Here is a 27,397-nt window from a genome sequence, read left to right on the forward strand (position 1 = left end):
CAGGGACAATTGTAATATTTTAGCTATTTTTAACGGCGTAGATACACACACGCTGAGAAATATTCATCAGACTTGGTGCAGCGGTGACATGGACATAGTCAAATTCAAAAATTTATTTTCAAAGGCTCAATCAACTCCGCATGGATTCATAACAATAAATTTGCACGACCCTGGATCACGATATCGTATCGGCGTTGACAAAATATTCATGTAAGCAGCAGAGGGAGCGAACCCTTACCTTTTTATAGAAAAGTCCAATCAGCGAAATAAACGTTAAAAAATAAAATATTATTTTATTAGCAATAATTATGGCAATAATCATTAGCAATTTAAGATCAAAATTATTGCCACCGCGCTATGAGTGATATATTATTGCAATATCATTTACGCGTTTATTTCGTCATTTGAATGATATTTTATTTTTTTACGTTTATTTCACTGATTGGAATCTTCTATAAAAAGGTGGGTTCGCTCCCTCTGCTGCTCAGCTTGAGTATTCCAGCATTTTGAAACAGTCAGTTTGGTTAGGTGTGTCCGTAGATCATGTGCAGTTTCCACAAGAACAAAATCGAATGAAATTTCATCCACAGTACATGAAAGCAGCATAGAGGTATGCGAGCAGTCTCTCCACTGTGCATGTTACAAATGCAAACAACTTCACGTTACAAGTGTAACTTTCTCCGAAGTACATACTATCTTTAGAGTTCCCTAGGAAAGGTTTCCAAACAAACTGTTATGAAAATGACGTCACTGTTGTGCGAATAACGTCACCGAGCAACCAAGAGAGAAAGAGAGAGGGAGAGAGAGATTTATTAGTTATCTTCCAGTGGTATTGCCTTGTTAATTTAGGCCTGGTATCAGCGAGATACATGATGTATTTCGAGTCTGGCTACATGGATCACAGGTATACCTATAATTACTACCTAATGCTAAAGCGTCTTCATGAAAATAATATTATTACATAGTAAACACACGTGAAATATTAATATATTCGTATGGGTTTGGTCTGCAAAGATTGTGTGAAGTGTTTGAGGTATAAAGATATTAAGATACTTCAACAAAGAGTTAACGATCGTTTCATAAAAAAATTATATAGTGATATTACATATTTATTAACGCGATGAAGTTAAGATATCTTAAATCCTTGTTAAATACCCAAACATTTTATATAAAAACGACTTACATGAAAATTTAGAAAGAGAAATCTTACATGTTGATGTTCCATACATAGTATAGGTCTACACGGGGTTTTGGTACATACAGAAGTATTCTGAATGAATTCTAGTGGTGCTCCGAATAAATTCCAATTTTGAGTGTGCTGATGTGTCATTAATCTCGATATTGATATTGTGCCAATTGTCTTGATTTATCACAGTGATATAAATCAAAATGTCATTGAATGAATTTACGACAATACCAAAATACTAATTTAGTCCAAAAATATTGAGCATTTTATAATTCCAGTGAATAATATCAATAGTTCTAGTACCGTGTGTCCTGATTGCATTAATCGGTCTGGCTTGGTCCTTTGTCGTATTTTTGAACTAATGCATTACAAATACCAACCAATACTGAAATTTGTATGAAGTTTTCTTATTAATGAAATAAGAAATTAAGGTTTTTTTTCTTTCTTCTCATAACATATTGATTCTGGTTGCAAACATTTGATGAAAAAGAAAAGAAAAATGCCGCGTCGATGTCTCGCCTCCGTCTCGCAATCCCGATTTTAAAAAATTCGATGCTAATTTATTGTGGAAGCTCTTCACCGAAAAGTCCTATCGAGTTTGATTCTTGTCGAGGCTAGTAACACCGTAAACAAATTTTCGCCTGCAGAAAACCCATTTATTATCCGAAATGAGTGGCAACAGCAAATCAATGTGCGTAGTTTTTAGACATTCTTACTGAATTTTGTTATGGATCTAAAGTATATGTTGCACCCCAAAACTGTATTTTGAATCGAGCTACAACTATAATAACAAAAAAAGCGCCAACACCGACGCACAACAACAGTGAACACCCGTGAAATATTTAAAACATTTGCTCAGTCATCAATGATTGCATATTACTAAGATGGCGTGTACCTAATTTATGATGCCTTTTATTTTCGTGGTGTTTTTATGTTAAGTTGCAGAAAATACTATATTCGAGGCTGAATGTAAGACTCTTGATTTCAAGCTACTAGATTTGATTGAAGGGTAACTGGTCAGAAAGGACCTGGACGTAAGAGGCCCGGGCTAAAAAGGACCGTTTAAAAGATTGATTAATAATAATAATAATAATAAAAAGACAGCTTTTCTACAATACCCATATCTATTCACGTCTAAGTCAATGACATTTTTACATATATTGCTAAAACACTGAGCTGCAAACACTGACGCACTGGTCATTGAGGATGAACACCAATACTAAAATAAAGCAGTGATAGCAAACAGCAGACCTAAACAGATTACACAGATTGTAGTACCGATATCAGGAAGAATCACTATGACATTATACTTTTCACACTTCCTTTTCTTGTATTCTCTATCAGATTTATTTAATATGTTAGGAAACTTTGATAATCACAATTAAGAAGCAAAAACAAGTCTTTATGATCACAATTCTTTCCCATGCCTCCAGTCTCAACAGAGCTCAATGTGTTATATGATTTTAACAGTTTTTGTAGCGATTACTGAGATAATCCTGACTGAACTACCCCAGGCGATTATCAGTAAACTTCAGGGGTATGGTGGTACTTGTGCCTCTTTCTTCTCTTCACTGATGACATTTTATTCATCATCATTTATACCTTTTTTTTTGATAACATATATCTTTTAGTGAACTTTCCTTATTTTACATTGTCTGATATTTTCAATATATTCAACATGAATAATTTATGTATCATTCAAAATTACTGTGACTTTATCAAACAATTAAGATTTTGTAGCTACTGACCTTGGGTTACTTACTTATATAATGAAATCATTGCCATTTTGTTTATAAAAGAGAAAATGTATGAATATGTAATATTCATAGATCTCACATTATAGTTTTTGGACCCACAATGGAGAGATGCTCAGTTGCTTCAAATAATTTTCTTAGAAATGTTCAATTGAGCCATACATTTCTGTATCAGTTGTCGATACAGTATTGCAGTAAAGTGAAATAAAAATTTGGCCCTATATGTGTAATGTAAGCCTTAATCTAATTAGCTTTGTAATATCACTTGACATAAAAGTAATCAGATATTCCACGCTGGATTAGAACTGATACACGTCAACAACTGGTTTATGTTATACATTCACTAGGATTTATGTTCCATGGGAAACATGCTCTCAAGGCAGTCTTTACTCCCTTCCTAGCTGTATTGATGTCTTGTATTTAATAAATAGTACAGAATGCCTCTGCAGTTATTCTTCAATAACAAATAACATCACAAAAATATGTAGTATTAAATCAAAATGTGTGAACTTTGCATCACACGTACAGTTCCATAATTTAATTTTTCTTTAAACATGTATTTATGATTTTGTATGTGATTCTTTTCTTGTCTTAAATGTCCAATAAAATCATCTTTTCGTATGAGATATACTGATTGCCAAATATTTGATCTTCAGTTGTAACACCATGTTTCAACATTATTTTCTACCCCTTTTTTTACATTTTGTGATCTACACTAGGAAAACAAAGTCTTGGAAATTTTGAATTAACTTTGACAGCCACAATGTGCAGTTTTGTTGTGTTGTAAGGTTTTTGGTTTAAAAGTGAATATCTGTGTATGCATGTTTTTATAGTTTGATGATTATTTGTTGCAGTTATTGTAGAATTGTGAGAAAAAAACCTAAAACGTCCAGATTATTTGGTATTATTGTAAAGCTACAACTGTCTGTCTACCTTTATATAATACCACCCACTTTAGTGTATCATACAAGACTTTGTCACTACAGAGCTCGGCAGTAGGCTACTACCTGCGGCCACATAAATGCGGCGGCAGGGGTTAATGAGTTAAATCATACATTATAATTTTTATAAAAAAATTAAGCACATGTATTAACGATATTGAATGTATGTGAAACAGGAAGAGTTAATAGTCTTTGCAAATGAAAATATTCATCCATCATTAATGAAATCGTCACTACTTAATTTAGGCATTACCATGACAAATTTGGCATGCACAAACCATACGTGGGTTACACTAACACGTATTCAGTCTTGATGTGTTATAACAAAGATATTAGTGATTCGGTTTACTTCCAATGTTTTCTTACATGATTATTATTTGCCTTCTTTTAACTTTCTGACACATTCAGTAAATTGTGTTATTTTCTTCTTTGTTCATTTTACATAGAACAAGTAGTAGTATGCCGTAATTATTTTCATGGTCACTTGACGTATGATTGTGATATACTGCACAATGATTTTCTGCTGCACATTATTTATAGACATTTCACAGTAAAACAAGGATTTGATATTTACATATTAGTTACTTTTAGTAGAAATGATACTAATAATTGGTAATTGATACATAAATGGGCCTTTTTGGGCCAGGCCTTTTAAGCATTATTCCATTTTGTTTTGGTCGAGGGCCATTTTGACCCTGATCCATTCACAGACCATGCCATTTGTTTCTAACACTCCTACTGATTTTAAATACAAAAGGCTTCATGAATATGAAAAATGCACAGTAATTTCATTTATTGATTTATAATGTCTAACGTGATTGTCGTAGGGTTCCTAACACTTAACTTGGCATTTCGAATCAAACCGGAGTTTCTTGAGTAACAAGGTCGGCATATTTACATGGGCCATCTATGATTTAAAGCAACAGATGTGATGTAGTTCAACCATCGTTTATGATGTCAATAATTATGTAAATTTTGGAGTTAGATCTCCTTGAAAACATATATACAGGAGTTCTCCCTTTTTATTTGTTCAGTTTGTTTAAAAAAAATGTTAAATCTATAGTACAAGTCACAAGGGTCATGTAGGCATTCAACACTGACTATTTCAGTTATGGGTGTAATATGTTAGAATTTGTTTCTACATACATGTACCTTTAAGTGGCAAGTATTCACTTCATTTGGACTTGTATACATCCATATTCCTTTGAAAGGTCATTATTTAGACGCCATGAGAGGTGCATACGGCAAAATCAATGTTAAAGTACATAGACATTTTTGGACTAAATCAACCTAACAGTGTGATTAAGTACGATCTGGATTGAATGTCACATGCTGTGATGTCACAACGAAAGCTATGCATATTGATAAACAAATTTGTACTACCCTTGATTGTGATGATTCCAATCAACACACTCTTATTTTGAACCAAGTTTAGTAGATGGCCACCACTGTAAAAGTCCTTAGCGATAGATAATCTTCATCTGGAAGTTTCTTGGGACAGTTAAGTTTCAGAGCATTAAATGATCAGGATTGAATAGACTTTGGTTAAACAAAATTAGTGTTAAATTTAAAAAAATAACAATTTATATTTAATTTGAAATGAGTAAATATGTATACATGACCCATGTGACTTGTACTATAGACATTGCAAATATTGGACAGAGTTGAAAAAAAAGTTTTACAGAAATGGACTACCAGTATTCTAGAAACCAGAAAAGGACAGTGAGCAGCCTGTCTCTTTGTTTATATCAGAAGCTTCTGTTCACTTGGAAATGCAATACGTAAGCAGTTGGGGATCCCTTAGTGACAATCAGGCTAAAAAATTTTAAACCAATGAATGAAATAACTAACTTCTCTGCTTTTTTATATCCTTGATCTTTTCATTTTTAAAATTGGTATGGGGGGGGGGGTACAAATGAGAGGCTGTGTGAATACTATAATACTAATATTAGTACATCTACTTTATGGATGGGGTACTAACAAGCCTACTGTATCAATGAAGCAGCACTGTGTTTTATACCTGGTGCTTTTTCAGCCCACAGTAAAGAATCTGAGTACATGTATACACTGAAAGAAATTAAATAGTCCTTGTCTTTAATACCAGAATTGCTGTATATCATGGTAGAAATATGTGTACAGTATCATTTACCAACTTTATTGATTTTTTCATTTGGATCATCCACTGTATTAGTTAAATCAATAACTGCTTCCATATTTAGTCTCATTTATTTGTGTGCTATATAAGAACATTGCTGCCTTATTTGGACATGTAAACAGATCATAGTAAATATGGTATACATATGATAGAATATCCAAATATGGCATAACGAGCCATATTTAAAACAATATGCCATGAGAATCTCATATTATCTGTGAGGGTGGACAAGTTGAGGTTAGCATAAACATTCAGATATAATTTACCTGATTTAATATTATCATTAGCCAAGCTTCATGAAAAATATAAGTAGCAGATATTAACTGTCATAATCTTGTCTTTGACAATAGTTTTATTAGCTCCATTGTAAGGTGTACAATGAAATTGTTATAATGTCTAGGTTACATTAGCACTTCCAGTAAATATTTGATATAGAGTGTAACCCACAACAATCTACGGTGGTGCACTGACTAAGTTGATCAGACATGGCCCAGAACCAATTAACTTTTCCATTGCTCCTCTATCTTCTGCCAAATCCATTGTGAGGCTTCTTATGCCCTTTTTCCAGCCTTGGTGATTGAATTCCTGTGGCTAGGTCCAGTAATCCAGACTCCATGTCATGCCAATAGGTCTGCCTTGCAAAGCCATGGCATCTTATTTCCACTGATAGATTCCAGACCTAACATCTGTTCTGGTGGCACTCATGGATGAGTGGATGAGGTCAATTTCCTTTCATGGGCCTCCTCCTTTCATAGCACTATCAGTTACAGCAAAATCCCCTGCTCAGAATTTGCAAGTTCCCCACAAAGTTTACAGTTTGGGTTATCATTTATTCCCCATGTCTTGGCATCAGCTCTTCAGATGTCACTCTAAGATAGTTTCCTGGATCTCACACCTTCCCAGTGAAGGCAATCACCATACTTCATCAGGCCAACATTTTTGAATTGTCTGCCTTCCTCTTCTGCGAGATGTACTTCTTTCTAGGCCATGGAATACTTCTCATTGATGCTTGCTGCTTGCAATGTAGATATTTTCAGACTTTTCAGCCCCAGCCTTCCTGTTGCTACTGTTCTTACCATGTCACTGTCTCAGTCTGGGTTTTACCTCTTCAACTGCCTTTGCTACTGCCCACTTTCTTCTCATCTATACCTCCACTGGTGCTTCTCTCACATTTTCATCTGCACTGCCTTTCAACATCATCATTTGCGTGGCTTAGTCATCTTGAATTCTTGTCATTGATGATATTGGTAACTGAAGCTTGCTGCCAGTACTGTACAATCTGATGCTACTGAAGCTCCTGCCAGTACTGTACAATCTGATACTACTGAAGCTTGCTGCCAGTACTGTACAATCTAATACTACTGAAGCTTGATGCCAGTACTGTACAATCTGATGCTACTGAAGCTGCTGCCAGTACTGTACAATCTGATACTACTGAAGCTTGCTGCCAGTACTGTACAATCTGATACTACTGAACCTTGTTGCCAGTACTGTACAATCTGATACTACTGAAGCTCCTGCTAGTACTGTACAATCTGACACTACTGAAGCTTGATGCCACTACTGTACAGTCTGATACTACTGAAGTTCCTGCCAGTACTGTACAATCTGATGCTACTGAAGCTTGATGCCAGTACTGTACAATCTGATACTACTGAAGCTTGATGCCAGTACTGTACAGACTGATACTACTGAAGCTCCTGCCAGTACTGGACAATCTGATACTACTGAAGCTCCTTCACACTCCCATCCATCATCACAGATATGTAATGAAAATTATCTCAACTGCTTCTATATCTGTCAACTGGACTTGGTATAGTAGAAGTGACTAAAGGATTCTCGGTAGAATACTTGATGGTATCACCAGGCCTTGTTCTTCTGAGGTAGCTCAGTCTTGTCTATGGCTCCATGCAGTCTTTGGCTTGTCTCTTTATGTTTGCCACAGTCTCAGTGTCAGTCCTTAAAGAATTTGCTGAGGCTTTTAACTGGTTGTTAATTCAGTCCTGGTATCATTAACTCTCCTATTCTGAACCTGTATCTATCTTGCATTTTCACTTTCTTTAGGACCAGACTTCTTGACTTTGATGACTTCAACTACATCCTGTCCCAGTTTCTCCAGTCTCTGAGATCTTCTTAGATCTATCAATCTTTTAGTACTGAATAGAAATTAAAAAAATACACAAATGCTAATTAATTTGTGCAGCTAGTTTTGCATTTACTGTATGCTTCTTCTGTTATACAAAACGTTTTAAAAAAAACAGGTGATGTCAGTATATTTAGGCAGAGGCTATTTGCACACCTCATCTGGAAAGACTACTTGCATGGACACTGTGTATAATTTGTTTAAAGCTATTTGTATTGCTGCCACATAGTGGAGCTGTGAAATATACTAATGATTACCTTTAATCCCATTTTTGTAAGCTCTTATTGTTAAACTTGTACAGCTCTATACTCCTTCACCTGTGGTAGAATTTGAGTGAATAATGTCAAATTTTTATTGGATGTTATTGCTAAAACATCAGGCTCCTGTGATCTCATGGGTAAAAATATTCAGTATTTTCACCTAGTTGATGAACCTTTTCCATTTTTCACTCAAGACAAACTTTCTTGTTATTTTATGCTCAAAAGATCTGGCTATTTAAAGTGTATTAAGAGTTTGACATATTTGTTAGGTAATATCTGCTTATTACCATTTATGTTTTGCATTGTTTTGTGTAAATTCACACAGTAAATCTGAGTGACATTATTCATTGTTTTGTATAGGCATACAGTAAATTTGAGTGACATTACTCATTGTTTTGTGTACAGTCACACAGTAAATCTAAGTGACATTCATTGTGTAGTCACACAGTAAATCTGAGTGACATTAATCATTGTTTTGTGTACAGTCACACAGTAGATTATTCATTGTTTTTTGTACAGTCACACAGTAAATCTGAGTGACATTATTCATTGTTTGTGTACAGTCACAGTAAATCTGAGTGACGTTATTCATTGTTTGTGTACAGTCACACAATAAATCTGAGTGACATTATTCGTTGTTTTGGGTACAGTAACACAGTAATTCCGAGTGACATTATTCATTGTTTTGTGTACAGTCACACAGTAAATCCAAGTGACATTATTTATTGTTTTGTGTACAGTCACACAATAAATCTGAGTGACATTATTCATTGTTTGTGTACAGTCACACAATAAATCTGAGTGACATTATTCATTGTTTTGTGTACAGTCACACAGTAAATTTGAGTGACATTATTCATTGTTTTGTGTACAGTCACACAGTTAGTGACATTAATCATTGTTTTGTGTACAGTCACACAGTAATCTGAGTGATATTATTCATTGTCTTGTGTACAGTCACACAGTAAATCTGAGTGGCATTATTCATTGTTTTGTGTACAGTCACACAGTAAATCTGAGTGGCATTATTCATTGTTTTGTGTACAGTCACACAGTAAATTTGAGTGCATTATTCATTGTTTTGTGTACAGTCACACAGTAAATCTGAGTAGCATTATTCTTTATTAGTCAAAGGTAACAAAACATACACCAAAAGTAAAACATAAAAGATCTTTGAGTGTGATTTGATCCTGGATCATTTGTGTGATAGGTCAACATATATCCACACATAGGTCAACACATATCAACATATAGATCGACACATATCCACATATAGGTCAACACATATCCAATTATAGGCCAACACATATAGACACCAGTCACAGTACATTGTTTTAATCCCTACAGTGAGACAAACACCAGTCACAGTACACTGTTATAATCCACATTGTGAGACAGACACCAATCACAGTAAATCATTATAATGAACACTGTGAGACACACACCATATCATAATTACTGTAATCCACACTGTGACAGACATCATATCAAAATTATTGTAATCCACTTTGTGAGACAGACACCAATCACAGTACATTGTTATAATCCCTACAGTGAGACAGATACCATATCATAATTATTGTAATCCACACTGAGACAGACACTATATCATAATTATTGTAATCCACACTGTGTACCAGACACCATATCATAATTATTGTAATCCACAGTGAGACAGATACCATATCATAATTATTGTTTTCCACATAGTGAGACAGACACCATATCATAATTATTGCAATCCACACCAAGACAGACATCATATCAAAATTATTTTAATCCACATTGTGAGACAGACACCAGTCACAGTACATTGTTATAATCCACAGTGAGACAGACACCAGTCATAGTACATTGTTATAATCCACAGTGAGACAGACACCAGTCATAGTACATTGTTAGTGAACAGCAACAGTGCAAAAAATTTAGTGCACAGCCACCATATGAGATAGACCTTATGGAACAATTTCTTTTTTATCATCTTTTGTAGTCCAGTCATTTGACTGCCAAACCTGTAATGGTATTAATGCGTATATGTTATGTTTAGATAAGTTTATGTCATTCAGAATATTTTGGACTTGTCTTTAATGTATTGACCAGTCACTGTTAAAAAGCTTGCCAATAGATTCCCATGATTCCAGAATGAATATTGTTATCTGCCACAACCATTTGCAGTTAATGAGACTAAACATAGATACCTTTCTATAGCAAAATAAGTTTTTGACTCCAGAGCTTTCGACCTTATCATAAGGACTTCACTAGACTTCTGGACTGGATTTAAATAATCAACTAAATGTTGATCACGTGACTAAATTCTTCTGTACAAGGCTGGAAGTTCCAATATGGAACCATGGTTCAACACTGGCTTCCCCCACCATGATTTTCCTGCATTTTGCACAGAAATAAGATGATGTTGCCATGTTTTGTCATTTGGTTTGATTGTTGTTGTTGCTGTTGTTGGGTTTAACGCCATTTTTCAGCACAAGATAGGCTATACATGGCAGACAGTATAACTGGTTGAGGAGGATCCTGGATAATCTGGGAATAACCACCAACATGAGAAGCTACTGGCAGGCTTTCTCACATACCCTCGTTAGCCAAGCCTGAGACTCGAACCCATACAGACAGAGGTGAGATGGCAGTGATCCGGAATGGTGAGCACTTTAGACCACTTGGCCACTTGGGCCCCTCAAATGTTTGAAAGATGAGTCTTAGAAACTTAATAGAAAAAGAGGGTTTTGTGGAATGATGTGGAGTTGAGTAATATTTAGTAATAAATCAAATATTGCTATTGGACATAATGTGTTATCAGTAGTTGTTGGACATATTCAAAGTTATTGGACATAATCATTGTAATATTAGTAGTTATTGGACATAATCATTGTGATATTAGTAGTTATTGGACATAATCTTTGTGATATTAGTTGTTGTGGGGTTTAACGCCATTTTTCAGCACACGATAGGCTATACATGGCGGTCAGTATTAATGGTGGAGGAAGAACCCGGGAAAACACCGGAAAGAACCACTGACCCACGAGAAGCTACTGGCAAGCTTTCTCACATACCCACATTGGCTGAATCCTAGACTCGAACTGCCGCAGACAGAGGTGAGATGGCAGTGATCCGTAACGAAGAGCGCTTTAGACCACTCGGACACTCGGGGCCCCTGTGATATTAGTAGTTGTTGGACATAATCATTGTGATATTAGTAGTTATTGGACATAATCATTGTGATATTAGTTGTTATTGGACATAATCATAGTTATTGGACATAATCATTGTGATATTAGTAGTTATTGGACATAATCATTGTGATATTAGTAGTTATTGGACATAATCATTGTGATATTAGTAGTTGTTGGACATAATCATAGTTATTGGACATAATCATTGTTATTGGACATAATCATAGTTATTGGATATAATCAATGTGTTATTAATACTGGACACAATCAATGTGTTGTTAATAATCATTGGACATAATGAATGTATTATTAGTAGTTATTGGGCATAACCATTGCTATTGGACATAAACAGTGTGTTATTAATAGTCATTGGACATAATGTGTTATTAGTAGTTATTGGACATAATGTGTTATTAGTAATTATTGGGCATAATCATTGTTATTAGACATAATCATTGTGATATTAGTAGTTATTGGACATAATCATTGTTATTGGACATAATTATGTATTATTGTTTGCTGATCTTCATATTAAGCATATGATCCTAAGTGCATGTGCCTATCCCAGTAATGGGTGGTATCAATAATGGCACCAATTTGCATCACTTCTATTAGTGTGGCGATTTTTTGTAAAGTTATAGTGAATGCTGATGTTGAAAAATATTGTAACATTCTTGATCAACATCTTGGTCCAGCTTTAGCCTAACATTTTAATTATAAATTCTTCAAGGACGATGATGCCCCACTGCTCCATCAGAGTTTTGAAATGACTATCTGTTTACATCCACCATTTTGACCTTTTCATGGTACAGTATTTGAATAACTTTGAAATGTCTGTCTTCAGGGAAAACCAGGCCAAGTTCTGCCAGGGCAGAGTCACTCTGGTGGAAAAGCATTTCGGATTACTTTGCCATACTCTTGGCTCCATCACAAGAAAGACAGCCCGCCTTCGCGATAAAGGTAAAACTTTACTTTTCTTTGAACAAAAGTATGATCACCATCCAGGTTGTAAACTTAAATAATTACAATTGAATTTACTGAAGACTTTTTAAGACTGTATATTTGTATTATTGGATGTTAAAGATATGAAACTGCAGATTTCTATAGTGACACATGTAAAATGAATGAAATGTTTTGTAAGATACCGTGATACATTTTATTGATTTATATTACAGTATCTTTGAATTTGAAAGAGTATAATCTGTGGATCAACATGGTCAGTCCCTAGATATGGCACAAAGAAATAAATTTATTTTTAAGACTTTCAATTATATGGCTGAGGTTACTTTAATGTTTAAATTTTGTATTTTGGTAAGTTTTTCTGGCTCTGTTTGCATCTTTGTATGCAGATATGCCTTGTTGAATACATTACCGCTGTGTCAAACATAGATCACAGTGACCCTTATTTTGTGTACAGTCTTTTTGGTTAAGTTATATATTTAGGTCAGTTTTATTGAGCACGGTATGTAGAAGCATCTTGGTGAAGACAATGTTATTTACCATATGACATTAAGTTCAAGCTTTAGTGACTGGTTAAGTTGTGTATTCTGGTCAATGTTTTGGGCATATTGAGCAAGAGAGTTATGTAACTTGGTGTATAGATGTGACTTACAGAGTGGTACATCACCATCTTAGCCAAAGTAGGTCACAAGGACTAGTCATGCATTCTCATTCAAAATTTCATGCTTCATTGCCTTCGGATAAATTTTGTGTTATGGGGTCAGTTTCACGTGCATATTTTAACTGCATGTTCATACAAAAAGGGAGTGGCTGGGCATTCATATTATATAAACCCATTTCTAGTTTATTTTTACAACAGTGTCATTTAGATAATTTAGAAAAAATATTATGTGCTTTAAGTTATATAAGCTATTTGCTTGATTAACCATTGGGTTGCTTTGGTAGCTTGTCTTATGTAGTTACTGTTGTATATCTGTTTTAGGTGACCTTCTGTCCAAACAGCTGTTACAGTATGCCGAGTCAGAGAATATCAGTCACTCCAGTAAAGTGGGTGTTGTTCACTTTGCTGAGAGCATTGCAGCCATTCAGGACTACCGGCAGGCAGAGGTATAAGTTGATTTGGAACACATTTTTTTCATTGTGTCTCTAACTTTGCATTAAGGATGATTAGTATGTAAAATATATGGAGTACGTAAGTTTTTGAAAAATGTATACTTTTACATATTTAAGTGTCCAGTGAATCCAAAAGTACAAAAGAATGTATTGGTTATTGCATTTTGTATAGTTAAATGTTATCCCAATGTTAGGGTTGTAACATAAAAACATATAGAAAACATTCTTCTGTTATCCCCATGTTGGGGTTATAACATAGAAACATATAGAAAACAGTGCTCTGTTAACCCCATGTTAGTGGTATAACATAGAAATGTATGGAAAACAGCGCTCTGTTTCCAACTTTACATAAAATACTAGAAATTTGAGTATTAAAAATTAAGAATATTTGCACAGGCCAAAGATCAAGGAATTCCTTTTTTCCATTGCATAGAGAAGAGAGTAATATGTTACCATGACGCAGTTATTAATTCTCTTTGTAATTCCAGGACAAAAATTAGGCCAATATTGGCAGGTCATAATCTCTGATAATTTTCCAAGTTGTCAAATACTTTCTGTTGATCTTATCATTTTCATTCTCAGCACTGGTTTTGCAATTATTAAAATTGTGTAATATTTTGTACTTTTGTTTTATTAAGTAAAATACAGCAGTTGCAAACAAAGTACATATTCGTAGCTGCAAGATTATGATGTGTCACACAGAAAAATTAATTTTGACTCATGTAACCATGAACATGACTGTTCTCATAAAAACAGGATTTCTTGTAAATTTGTTTGAAAAAAAACAACAAAATGAGACCTTTTTGAGATCATGATATATGCCAGTAACCTGTGTCCTGTTAAACAGTAAACGGTTGTGATTTACATACCTTAATGCCTATTGCTCATGGATGGCTATCACCACTGGGCAGTTAATACAATTGTCATACAGGTGCATAAAAAATAAATTGGTCAGAGATGAACAGCCAACATTTCAGAGATTACTTAATTGGTTGACAGCAATTATGGTGAGTCTGTCTCTTGCTAGTCCTTTCAGCATTGTATGAGTAAAGTGAACTGATATAAAAAAGCAACCCACTAAAAATTTGAAGCATCATAAAACAAAAATGGATTTTGAAGAAACAAAATGTATCAAACATTATTGGCTAGTTTCTTGATTGCAACAATTCATTAGAGTTTGATTTTATTCTGTACATCAAGTGCAAAACATCATTTTTTCAGTAGTTGGAATAAAAAAAAGTTTAGAGCATTGTGTGATACTTTATTAATTTTGATGGCATTGCTGAAATGTATCTGTCACTCATGGAGGGTTCCATTTGTGATGCAAGCAGATCTAAAATTTCAGAACTCACTGATTGATGGAATTAACTTTATGAGGTGCAGCAGCAAGGGGGAACACTTTATACTTTGCACATACTGCAAACACTCAACACTTTATACTTTTGCAAACCCTCAACACTTTATACTTTGCACATACTGCAAACACTCAACACTTTATACTTTGCACATACTGCAAACACTCAACACTTTATACTTTGCACATACTGCAAACACTCAACACTTTATACTTGCACATACTGCAAACACTCAACACTTTATACTTTGCACATATTGCAAACACTCAACACTTTATACTTTGCACATACTGCAAACACTCAACACTTTATACTTTGCACAAACACAGTATTGACATTAGTTAATCTGGACTATATAACATTCTTCATCACAGTAACATCAATCTGCATTAGGGTAGATGCATTCCAATAACATACCATAAAGTGTTTAATGAGTACACCAACAGTACCATCAAGTGTCTATTGAGGACACCAACAGTACCATAAAAGGTGTCTAATGAATACACCAACAGTACCATCAAGTGTCTAATGAGTACAACAACAGTACCATAAAATGTCTAATGAGTACATAGACAGTACAATAAAGTGTCCAATGAATACACCAGCAGTACCATAATGTGTCAAATGAGTACAGAAATAGAACCATCAAGTGTCTAATGAGTACACCAACTGTACCATCAAATGTCTAATGAGAACAACAACATTAACATCACTTGTCTAACGAGTACATCAACAGTACCATAAAGTATATAATGAGTGCAACAACAATACCATCAAATATCAAATGAATACAACAAAAGTACCTTCAAGTATCTAATGAGTAAAACAGTAGTGCCATCAAACATATAATGAGTAGAATAACAATACCATCAAGTGTCTAATGAGTACAGAAACAGTACCATCAAGTGTCTAATGAGTACAGAAACAGTACCATCAAGTGTCTAATGAGTACAGAAACAGTACCATCAAGTGTCTAATGAGTACAGAAACAGTACCATCAAGTGTCTAATGAGTACAGAAACAGTACCATCAAGTGTCTAATGAGTACAGAAACAGTACCATCAAGTGTCTAATGAGTACAGAAACAGTACCATCAAGTGTCTAATGAGTACAGAAACAGTACCATCAAGTGTCTAATGAGTACAGAAACAGTACCATCAAGTGTCTAATGAGTACAGAAACAGTACCATCAAGTGTCTAATGAGTACGAGAACTTGATACTCTTGCATGATAAATGATATATTTACAGTTAGACAAGGCAAGTGACACAAATGGGAATTCAAATTTCTGGATCATGTTATTAGTGTCTATTGAGCACAGTGAACAAATGGTTTTAATAATTAACTCCAGTGCTTAGTTTCTGGTCCATACCATTCATATGTAACAAGATTTCACAGTCTTATTATCTTTGCCTTGTTAAAGGTATATGTGAACTACTGCATTTTCTCATTCATGATCATTATTATAGAGATAAGGTGTATCAGGCGAGTTTGATGAAGGAGATGAAATATTAACCTTGATGAGGGAGGGGAAACAGTAACCTTGATGAGGGAGCAGAAATAGTAACTTGATGAGGGAGGGGAAACAGTAACTTTGATCAGGGAGGGGAAACAGTAACCTTGATGAGGGATGGGGAAACAGTAACCTTGATGAGGGAGGGGAAGCAGTAACTTTGATGAGGGAGGGGAAACAGTAACCTTGATGAGGGAGGGGAAACAGTAACTTTGATCACGGAGGGGAAACAGTAACCTTAATGAGGGAGGGGAAACAGTAACCTTGATGAGGGAGGTAAGCAGTAACCTTGATGAAGGAGGTAACTTTGATGAGGCTTGATGAGGTAGGGGAAACAATAACCTTGAAAAGCATAGATTCTCATTGCATGTTTGCATCATATTTATATCTGTGAATAAAATGCCATGCATATCTGCAAAATACTTGATTATTTTAGCTGTGAATACAATGGCATTTTTTTCTGTAACATGCTTGATTTTATAGCTGTGAATAAAATGGTATTCAATTCTGTAACATGCTTGATTATTCTTATAAGACAATTATTTTATGCTCAGGTTCAGAGATTGGATGCAAAAGTCGTGACGCCTTTGTCCACATATGGTAACAGATGTAAGGAGATAAAGGTAAGGTAGCACCTCATTCCTTCATAAATTAAATTTTTCATTTCTAAAATATGTCACTTTTATCATTTCCATCGGTAAATTAACTTTACATTATTTTTTAAGATACAGTTTTCTTGATAGATTTACTAAAAATATTGTTCTTTCTAAACTTTTGACTTAAAATGTATGGATTGTTGGTAGATCTATGATGCTGATCACAGGAGTCATTACATTTCCATTTTCACTGTAATGGATTCTTCACATATCTAAAATGCTGATCGTCTGAGCCATTAAATTTTCATTATTATTGTAATGGATTATTGGCAGATCTACGATACTCATCACATTATTTTAATGGATTATTGGCAGATCTGTGATGCTCATCACATTATTGTAATGGATTATTGGCAGATATCACTTTATTGCAATGGATTATATTGGCAGATGTATGATACTCATCACAATATTGTAATGGGTTATTGGCAGATCTATGATTGTCATCACATTGTAATGGATTATTGGCAGATCTATGATACTCATCACATTATTGCAATGGATTATTGGCAGATCTATTATGCTCATCACATTATTGCAATGGATTGTTGGCAGATCTATTATGCTCATCACATTATTGTAATGGATTATTGGCAGATATCACATTATTGCAATGGATTATTGGCAGATCCATGATACTCATCACATTATTGTAATGGATTATTGGCAGATCTATTATGCTCATCACATTATTGTAATGGATTATTGGCAGATCTATGATACTCATCACCATATAATTATAATTAGCACATTACATTAATATCATTAAAGTCTGAATGATGGAAGAAGCTGCTGTGCCACAGTGGTTACTCTCAATGGTCAAATCCTGCCCACACTGCAGTGCCACAATGATTACTCTCAATGGTCAAATCCTGCCCACACTGCAGTACCACAATGATTACTCTCAATGGTCAAATCCTGCCCACACTGCAGTGCCACAGTGGTTACTCTCAATAGTCAAATCCTGCCCACACTGCAGTGCCACAGTGGTTACTTTCAACAGTCAAATCCTGCCCACACTGCAGTGCCACAGTGGTTACTTTCAATAGTCAAATCCTGCCCACACTGCAGTGCCACAATGATTACTCTCCATTGTCAAATCCTGCCCACACTGCAGTGCCACAGTGGTTACTCTCAGTAGTCAAATCCTGCCCACACAAGTTCAAGGGTAGAGAGATGGATAGCCCAGGAGGCTTTTTCAACTGAAAATTATTGCTGGACAGTTAATGTATCTCAGTGTGCAAGCCAATTTGGAAGACTGAAAAATATCGAAGCATCATCATTAAAAAAATTCTAAAGTAATTTTGTACATTTTCTAGTCACAAACATTTGATCAGTGAATTGACCCACATCTGCACAAATTATATAATTACGTAGTTGATTGTTTGGTAAATTGCTGTCAGTAAAAGGAAGTAATTCACATTCAGCAGTTACTCATTATCTAATTAACTAATTACATCCCAAAGTACTAGCCACCATGTAGAACCATTCAGCAAACAAATTTTGACCCAGTAAAATTCTTTTGAAGAGGGTGTTAGTTCCAAAGATATTATATGCAATGCAAAACATTTTAATCCTTGATTTGGCAACACTGATTTTCATGTACAAAAAATCTCCCTCACAGAACCCTAACTTCAATAAATCTTTTAATCCTTGATTACACAACACAAATTTTAACCTGATAAAACTCTCATAGAGAGTGCTAGGCCCAAACACCTTATGTTGTTATGATTCTATGGTCTTAAACTAAGTAAAAGAATGAAGCAAAACCATGTTTTGGAAAACTAAACAAATAGCTTAATTCTAAAATGAAAATTTAAGATCATTATAAATAAATTAAAAATAATCATAAAAGGCTTCATCACAAGTAAAAAGAATCAAGGACTTCTGAATGAATTCCCAGTCCTGAATGTGCTGATATTCAAGTAGCCTTGAATGTGTTAAAATGCTTTCAGTCTTGATGTAGCACAATGGCATTGTTCAAAACTCTTTTGAATGAATTCACAATAAAATAATCCCAAAATAATATTTTAGTCCATAGTCTATGGGCACTTTGTAATTCTAATGAATAGTACAAACAAGTGGTTCCTCTCAAATGATACCTAAGCACAACATTAAATACATCTAGAGACTCATTTTAAAACACAGACCACTCTGGTGGCCTAGTGGTTAGAGCATCTGCCTCGGAAGTGGGAGGTCGTGGGTTCAAACCCTGGCTGAGTCATACCAAAGACTTACAAAAATGGTGCTAACAACTGCCTTGATTGGCGCTTAGCATTAAGAGTTAGTGTTAGGACTGGTTGGCCTGGTGTCAGGATAATGTGACTGGGTGGGACATCATGCTACGTGTCTGCAGCATGATGCCCCAGTGCTAGACATCACTATAAACTGCCACACTGCAGACATCATAGCAATATGACTGAAAAATTGTTAAAAGCTTCATTAAAAATCCTAATCACACATACACACACACACATTAAAACAAGAGCATAGGAAGATAGGAATGAAGTAACAGGCCACCACTTCTGCTTATAAACACTGTTATGGCTCTACATTGCAGTATTTTCCTGCTCAATCTATGCAGCAATATCTCCCGCCTGACATATTTCACAATACCTTTTGTTGCAACAGAACACCACTGACTCAACCATCCAATGAGAAATTACACCAAACTTGACAATAGGTTTATTATTAAGACTGATTTTAAAACTTGTAAACACGTATTTATAGGATATATTCAATCTACATTCATGTACCAAAGTTAACAGACAGTATAGAGATATGTAACAATGTATATTACAGAATATTTTAATCCTAATGTTTACGTCACCATGAAGTTACTCACTTGGGCAAGACAGGATAAGATGTTTTGCCTGTCTGTGTATGTATTACAGACATGATTTTTCTCCATTTTAAAGTGGAATTCCACTTCTGACTAGAAAAATCAGAATTCTCGATATAGTCCATCTTGTATATAATCTCTGATCTGGTTTTAAAAGAAATGGTCCAATTCCATTCCTTGGAAATTGTTCATTCTGTACAGTATTAGACACATAATCATTGTAAAAGTATTTTGATTGGCAACAAGTTTCTACTCGTCCAGTGGAAACTGATAGAAATGGAAAGAAAAAAGCATGCTTGCAAACATGGTGTGTCAAGTTTTTGAGAGAGACCAGGACACAAAAACTTTAGATAAAGGTCTGAAAAATGCATGGAAATGGAAATGGCTCAAGTGGAAAGTCAATGGAAATGTAGTTGGTCAGTTCATAAGAAAACTGTACGCCAGAGTACTGGCATTTTGTGATCTTTGCAAGACAGATTTTGAATTAAGCTAATTGTGCTTGGAAGAAAAATATCAGGAGCACAAATTGCAGTAATAAAAGGAGAAGCTTGAAAGGAAAAATTCCTTGTTGATAAGGAAAAGAAAAGATTGAACACTGAGCCAAAAAGTCGGAAATGACAAAAAGGAAAGCGAATGAAATTTTCACCAAGGCTGCCAAAAGAGCAAGACTGGCATATTGATATCAACTGGTTGTATCCAAACAAGTGAATTTATGTGATTTTTGTGTATTGTTGATGTATTTGGGTGTTTTATTTTACATATTTGTTGTGAACAGACAAAAGTGTAATATAATATTTGTTGCAGAAATTGACAGGTTATTGCGACTGATTTACTGTATAAACACTGACTTGCACATGTAATAACTTAAGCACTAAAAATATCTGAGAACATGTGACAATGAACATTTTGAAATTCTTCAAGTATTGTTGAAAGTTTTGATTAGTTTGTCATTTTTCAAATGATTTTTTTAAAATGAAGTAACAGCTTTGCAATACATTATGATCACAATGTCCACAAGGAGCAGTTTTCTAAGAGTGTAAAATGCATTGTATGCCAGGGACCTTTAGCCCCCTGGACTCATTGATGAGGGGCACCACCCTTTGAGACCCCATTGGTGGAGGACCCCCTACGAAACCCCCATGCATACTTTTTTAAATGGAGGACTAAAATCATATCTGATATTAAAGTGGAAGTGAAATGAGAGTTCTAACCCTATCAAGCCTGGCTTTGGCTGTGGAGACACTAGATAATGAGTGTAGTTGGTTTTTACAATGACAACTTCAAGCCTGGCACAGACTGTGGAGACTCTTGATAATTAGTTGGTTTACAATGACAACTTCAAGCCTGGCACAGACTGTGGAGACTCTTGATAATTAGTTGGTTTACAATGACAACTTCAAGCCTGGCACAGACTGTGGAGACTCTTGATAATTAGTTGGTTTACAATGACAACTTCAAGCCTGGCACAGACTGTGGAGAATCTTGATAATTAGTTGGTTTACAATGAATGGCACAGGGAGTGGAGACACTAGCTAGTTAGTGTAGTTGGTTTAAAATGACAACTTCATGCCTGGCACAGACTGTGGAGACTCTAGATAATTGGTTGGTTTAAAATGACAACTTCAGACCTGGCACAGACTGTGGAGACTCTAGATAATTAGTTGCTTTACAATGACAACTTCAAGCCTGGCACAGACTGTGAAGGCACTATATAATTAGTTGCTTTACAATGACAACTTCAAGTCTGGCACAGACAGTGAAGGCACTATATAATTAGTTGCTTTACAGTGACAACTTCAGGCCTGGCACAAACTGTGGAGACTGTAGATAATTAGTTGCTTTAAAATGACAACTTCAAGCCTGGCACAGACTGTGAAGGCACTATATAATTAGTTGACAACTTCAGACCTGGCACAGACTGTGGAGACTCTAGATAATTAGTTGCTTTACAATGACAACTTCAAGCCTGGCACAGACTGTGAAGGCACTATATAATTAGTTGCTTTACAGTGACAACTTCAGGCCTGGCACAAACTGTGGAGACTGTAGATAATTAGTTGCTTTAAAATGACAACTTCAAGCCTGGCACAGACTGTGAAGGCACTATATAATTAGTTGCTTTACAATGACAACTTCAAGCCTGGCACAGACTGTGAAGGCACTATATAATTAGTTGCTTTACATTTACAACTTCAAGCTTGGCACAGACTGTTGGGTGTCTAGATAGTTAGTTGCTTTACAATGGCTTATATGATAGTTTTATTAAGTTAAAATGTATGTTATGTAATCAGGGAATAAAATACTCTGCATTGGATACAATGTTTAGCTTCCCATTCTCAAGGAGAGAGTTTTATTGGTTCAAAAGTTTGGCTGTTCTACTACAATTATGACAAGAACATTGATGAGTGACCCTTAACATCAAAACAATTTCAAAAGGTTAATTACTAAGAGGTTAGTCATTTTTAAAGTGGGTGAGTGGCAGTTTGAGCCAACTTCAGGGGAAGGGGGGCAATGGTTAGAGGGACTAATAGTGTTTGGATCAGCTTATAGGAGTGAGGGGTGCAGCAAGACAGCACTTCAAAGGCATCATCAAAGTATGGGCTGCAGGGGGGGGGGAGGTTGGCCAAGTTTTTATTTAGCATATACTAAAATTAATAGCTCCCTGACAGTTTAGACTCATGATTGATAGCATCAGGTAAGTGATATCATAATGATGTAAACTCAGATAAATCTAAAATATGGATATGTTAGGACTGGATAACTATTAGAAAGATGACAGGCAACAAAACACTACCTAAAAGGGCTTATTCATTTTTTTTTCTTAATCAAAAATAAATTAAATAAGTGTGTAAACTTGTGTCACATTTGAAGAACTGATAGCAAGTTAAAAGTATTGTATACAGTTAGGTCTGACTGTATTTACAACAAAAGCTGGCGTAAAATGTTGATTAAAGCAATCATAGGCACAACAGCAGTAACTTACGAGGCAACCAGAAAAATCTGCTGGGCAACTTCAAAACTGGTTGTGTGGGGACAAGAATGCTTTTTCAAAATTCGTCTACCACTGGAAGCAACTTCAGCTATTATAGTGCATCTCCTGGCAAGGCTTTTTACTGCCACTGCTCTGGCATTAATAAGCCTCTGATGTGTAACATCAATCAAACATTTGGCTAATTGTATCTGCATGATCTTTATGAATACCCCATGTTAGATACTTGCTGTTGCCTTGTGGTTAACATCCAGACTATATCTAATGAACCTAGCAAGATTGCAGCTTTCAGTAGAAGTATCTAGACAGTATAATTTCAGATGCCTCAGGGATCTAGATAGTATAATTTCAGATGCCTCAGGGATCTAGATAGTATAATTTCAGATGCCTCAGGGATCTAGATAGTATAATTTCAGATGCCTCAGGGATCTAGATAGTATAATTTCAGATGCCTCAGGGATCTAGGTAGTATAATTTCAGATGCCTCAGGGATCAAGACAGTGTAATTTCAGATGTCTCAGGGATCTAGATAGTAGAATTTCAGACACCTGAGGAATCTAGAAAGCAAAATTTCAGACACCTGATGTTTCTAGACAGTAAAATGTCAAACACCTTGGGGATCTAGATGGTAGAGTTTCAGACACCTGGGGAATCTAGACTGGAATTTCAGACACCCGAGGTATCTAGACAGTAGAATCTGAAACACATGAAAGATCTAAACATTTGGTTGAAGAGATCATTTACTTGAATGGATTCAGTTTAATAAAAGTATTTCCCATCACATTTACTTGAATGGATTCAGTTTAATAAAAGTATTTCTCATCACATTTACTTGAATGGATTCAGTTTAATAATAGTATCTCTCATCACATTTACTTGAATGGATTCAGTTTAATAATAGTATCTCTCATCACATTTACTTGAATGGATTCAGTTTAATAAAAGTATTTCCCATCACATTTACTTGAATGGATTCAGTTTAATAAAAGTATTTCCCATCACATTTACTTGAATGGATTCAGTTTAATAATAGTATTTCCCATCACATTTACTTGAATGGATTCAGTTTAATAATAGTATCTTCCATCACATTTCAATTACAAGCTAAAAAGATCCACAGAGTGTGTGACCCAACTAATAAGATCCACAGGTTGTGTGATCCAGCTAAAAAGATCCAAATTTAAGCCAAAGAGATTCTACTCTGTTTTGTTGTATTGGAAGAATTTTTCTGGCATGGTGGATATTGCATTTTTATCCCCACACGTTCAGTAAAGAATAGAATATTGTGATACAGTCTGTCCATCCAGCCATATACACAGTCATACATTTTACAGTTTGTAACATCTTTTAACTCCTCTTAACACCTTAAAAGTTATGCACATGAAATTTTTTCAGCCCTGTGTGTTGGGATTCTGCCAGTACTTTTGGAATTTTTATCTTAGTGGTTTTTCATTAGTTTCAAACAACTTCCACCATAAGTTTTCTTCAAGTCAGAGAATTTGTGTAATCAATGACTTATGTGTCAACTCATATTAAAGGTAAGCGATTGAGATGCCCCCCTTATGACCATATATAGGTATGCACTTATTTGAAATGAAAGGACAAATGCATGAATGCAACTGACATTTGTCGGGTCCATCCCAGTCAGTAGGGATACAAACACTAGCGTTTTATGATTCGTGGGGTAAATTTAAGAAATATGGAGTTTCCAGTGCTATTGATGATGACAAATTCTTCAGTAATTACATTTGAGTCAAGACCAAGACTGGATGAGTAATCAGAGTCTGACAATGATTGGACGATGGCAGAGGAATTCATTACTTTGTTTGAAGACTCTGATGATTTGGATGAATTCTTGGGCTTTGAACCAGATGATATTTATTGGATACTGTCAATCACAAAAGTGTGGACATCACTTTCATTTTTTAATTGTAAGACATTTGGAATGAATATATTACAAGACATTTGGGAATTGGATCTTTCTGAGCTGCCATTTGTATAGCAGTGTGTGACCTTTAATCATGGATTTATGATGTAAATGAATTTTAAATGTTAATCCTGATGGATTTTTTTACTTGAAGATTGACAAAATGTATGTAAGTTGTCAATTTATTTGTGGCACATTTCACTCAATAATAAAATGGCATATATTTTTTACACTGGTTTCGCCTTTATTTTTCATATCTATCTGTCCAATTCAGCTACTTTGTTTTTCCAGATTTGATATGCAGAGTACATCGTGACTCATAGGAGGATCAAAAAGAAATTAACTTTTTGCAGCTCTTAAAAAAAGGAGGGGAATTAACTTATAGTTGAGTCAACTTATAATCAAGTATATATGGTACCCATCTGATAAATACCCCTGCTGCAGTCCAGGGACAGGAGGCTCACATTTTGGGATGGAGATAACAATCAAGTGCAGGAATATGTGTTCAATAAGCACAGAATTTATGTTAAAATTAATTTGATTCATTCATTAGTTCTCATAGAAGAAGGTGTGTTTGTTTGACACAGCGATAGAGGCAAAGATGTTCTTGCATATCCTAACAGGCAAGGTTGTGCTTGCATGTCTACACAGGTATGGATGTCCTTGCATATCCATACAGGCAAGGATGTCCTTGCATACCCATGCAGGCATGGATGTCCTTGGATATCCATACAGGCATGGATGTCCTTGGATATCCATACAGGCATGGATGTCCTTGCATATCCATACAGGCATGGATGTCCTTGCATATCCATACAGGCAAGGCTGTGCTTGCATATCCATAAAGGCATGGATGTTCTTGCATATCCATACAGGCATTGATATCCTTGCATATCCATACAGGCATGGATGTCCTTGCATATCCATACAGGCAAGGATGTGCTTGCATATCCATAAAGGCATGGATGTTCTTGCATATCATACAGGCATGGATGTGTTTGCATATCCATACAGGCAAGAATTTGCTTGCATATCCATCCAGGCATGGGTGTTCTTGCATATCCATACAGGCATGGATGTGTTTGCATATCCATACAGGCAAGGATGTGCTTGCATACCCATAAAGGCATGGATGTTCTTGCATATCCTAATGGGCAAGGTTGTGCTTGCATGTCTACATAGGTAAAGTATGTCTTTGTTTATCAATACAAGCAAGGATGTGCTTGCATAACCATACTGGCAAGGTTGTGCTTGCATATCTACACATGTTAAGATGTACTTGCATATCCTTACAGACAAGGAGTCTGCATGAACATTGTTATTTTGTTCCTTTTTGCCAATTGCAGCCATTGTAGTTATGAGTAGTTCTGATTTGAGATCTGACTTTAGCATGGTTGTAGCTCTAAGGTCAGAATATCTGGTTGGTTGCAACAAATGTCTTATTAACTTGTTAAAGTATATAGTCACATAAAAGTCAAGTTCAACTGCAAACAAGAGAGACCCTGGACTGCCATTTCATCATGTTCTGTCAGATCAGGGTCTGTTTTGTTTGTTCTGCTGATTGCTATACTGCATAGAGCCAGATCTGTCAGCCCATTATAGTTCAATAATTGAAGTAGTACTTGCAGCAAAGAAATCAATAACAATATATGGTTATTACCTTAATTATTTTATTGAATTTACTCTAATCTCTTCTTTAGAATGGCATCAAAAATGAGATGAAAGCCTTGAGTAAGGAAAAGAAAATGGCTGGAAAATTGGACAAAGTTCGGCAAAAGACACCCGGAGATGCTCGACTAATTGTATCCTTGATAATGATATGGATTCTTCTGATCAGTGTATTTCTCTACTATCGTGCCAAGTCACATGCCTAATACATTTATAATCTAGGTCATAGGGTTGATAATGTTAAAAATTTCTCTAATTCTTATATTTTTCTAATAACATACTGGGGCCTAATACATTTATACACTTAGTCATGGACTTGATAATGAAATAAATTCCTCTAATTGATGTATTTCTCTAATAATGTACCATGGGGCATGACTGTCCATTTATAAACTAGGTCATGGACTTTATAATGATATACATTCCTCTAATTGATGTATTTCTCTAATAATGTGCCAGGGTCATGTGCCTAATACATTTATAAAAGAGGTCATTGATTCATGACAGGATGAAGCCCTTACAAGTTACAAACAGTGAGTGAACAGGCACAGTTAAAGTGTAGGTGAAAAGATATGGTAAATTAATAATTGGTGTGGAAAGAATAACAGTTAAATTGTGATTAATATTTCAATTTAAATAAAGAAAATTATAATAATGTAATTCTTATTAAATATGATGCTGTTTACAATTAAAACAAACATCTACGGGAACAAATTGCCATTAAATTTGGCCTTGACCATTTCACACTTAA

The 27,397-nt window shown here is 35.2% G+C and overlaps 1 protein-coding gene across 1 annotated transcript; it reads left to right on the top strand.

Annotated features, from left to right (window-relative positions):
- The first annotated feature begins 777 nt into the window (after positions 1-777).
- LOC149787292 (CBY1-interacting BAR domain-containing protein 1-like) lies at positions 778-26,852 on the top strand. The gene is made up of 5 exons (XM_089976084.1): positions 778-904; positions 12,469-12,584; positions 13,567-13,691; positions 17,119-17,187; positions 26,679-26,852. Exons 1-5 carry the CDS (start codon positions 870-872, stop codon positions 26,850-26,852), a joined length of 519 nt encoding a protein of 172 aa, XP_089832210.1. The 5' UTR covers positions 778-869.
- Positions 26,853-27,397: the final 545 nt, after the last annotated feature.

The sequence above is a fragment of the Sinohyriopsis cumingii genome, chromosome 12 (assembly GCF_028554795.1).
Source record: "Sinohyriopsis cumingii isolate HCF-2022 chromosome 12, ASM2855479v2, whole genome shotgun sequence".
Classification (NCBI taxonomy): domain Eukaryota; kingdom Metazoa; phylum Mollusca; class Bivalvia; order Unionida; family Unionidae; genus Sinohyriopsis; species Sinohyriopsis cumingii.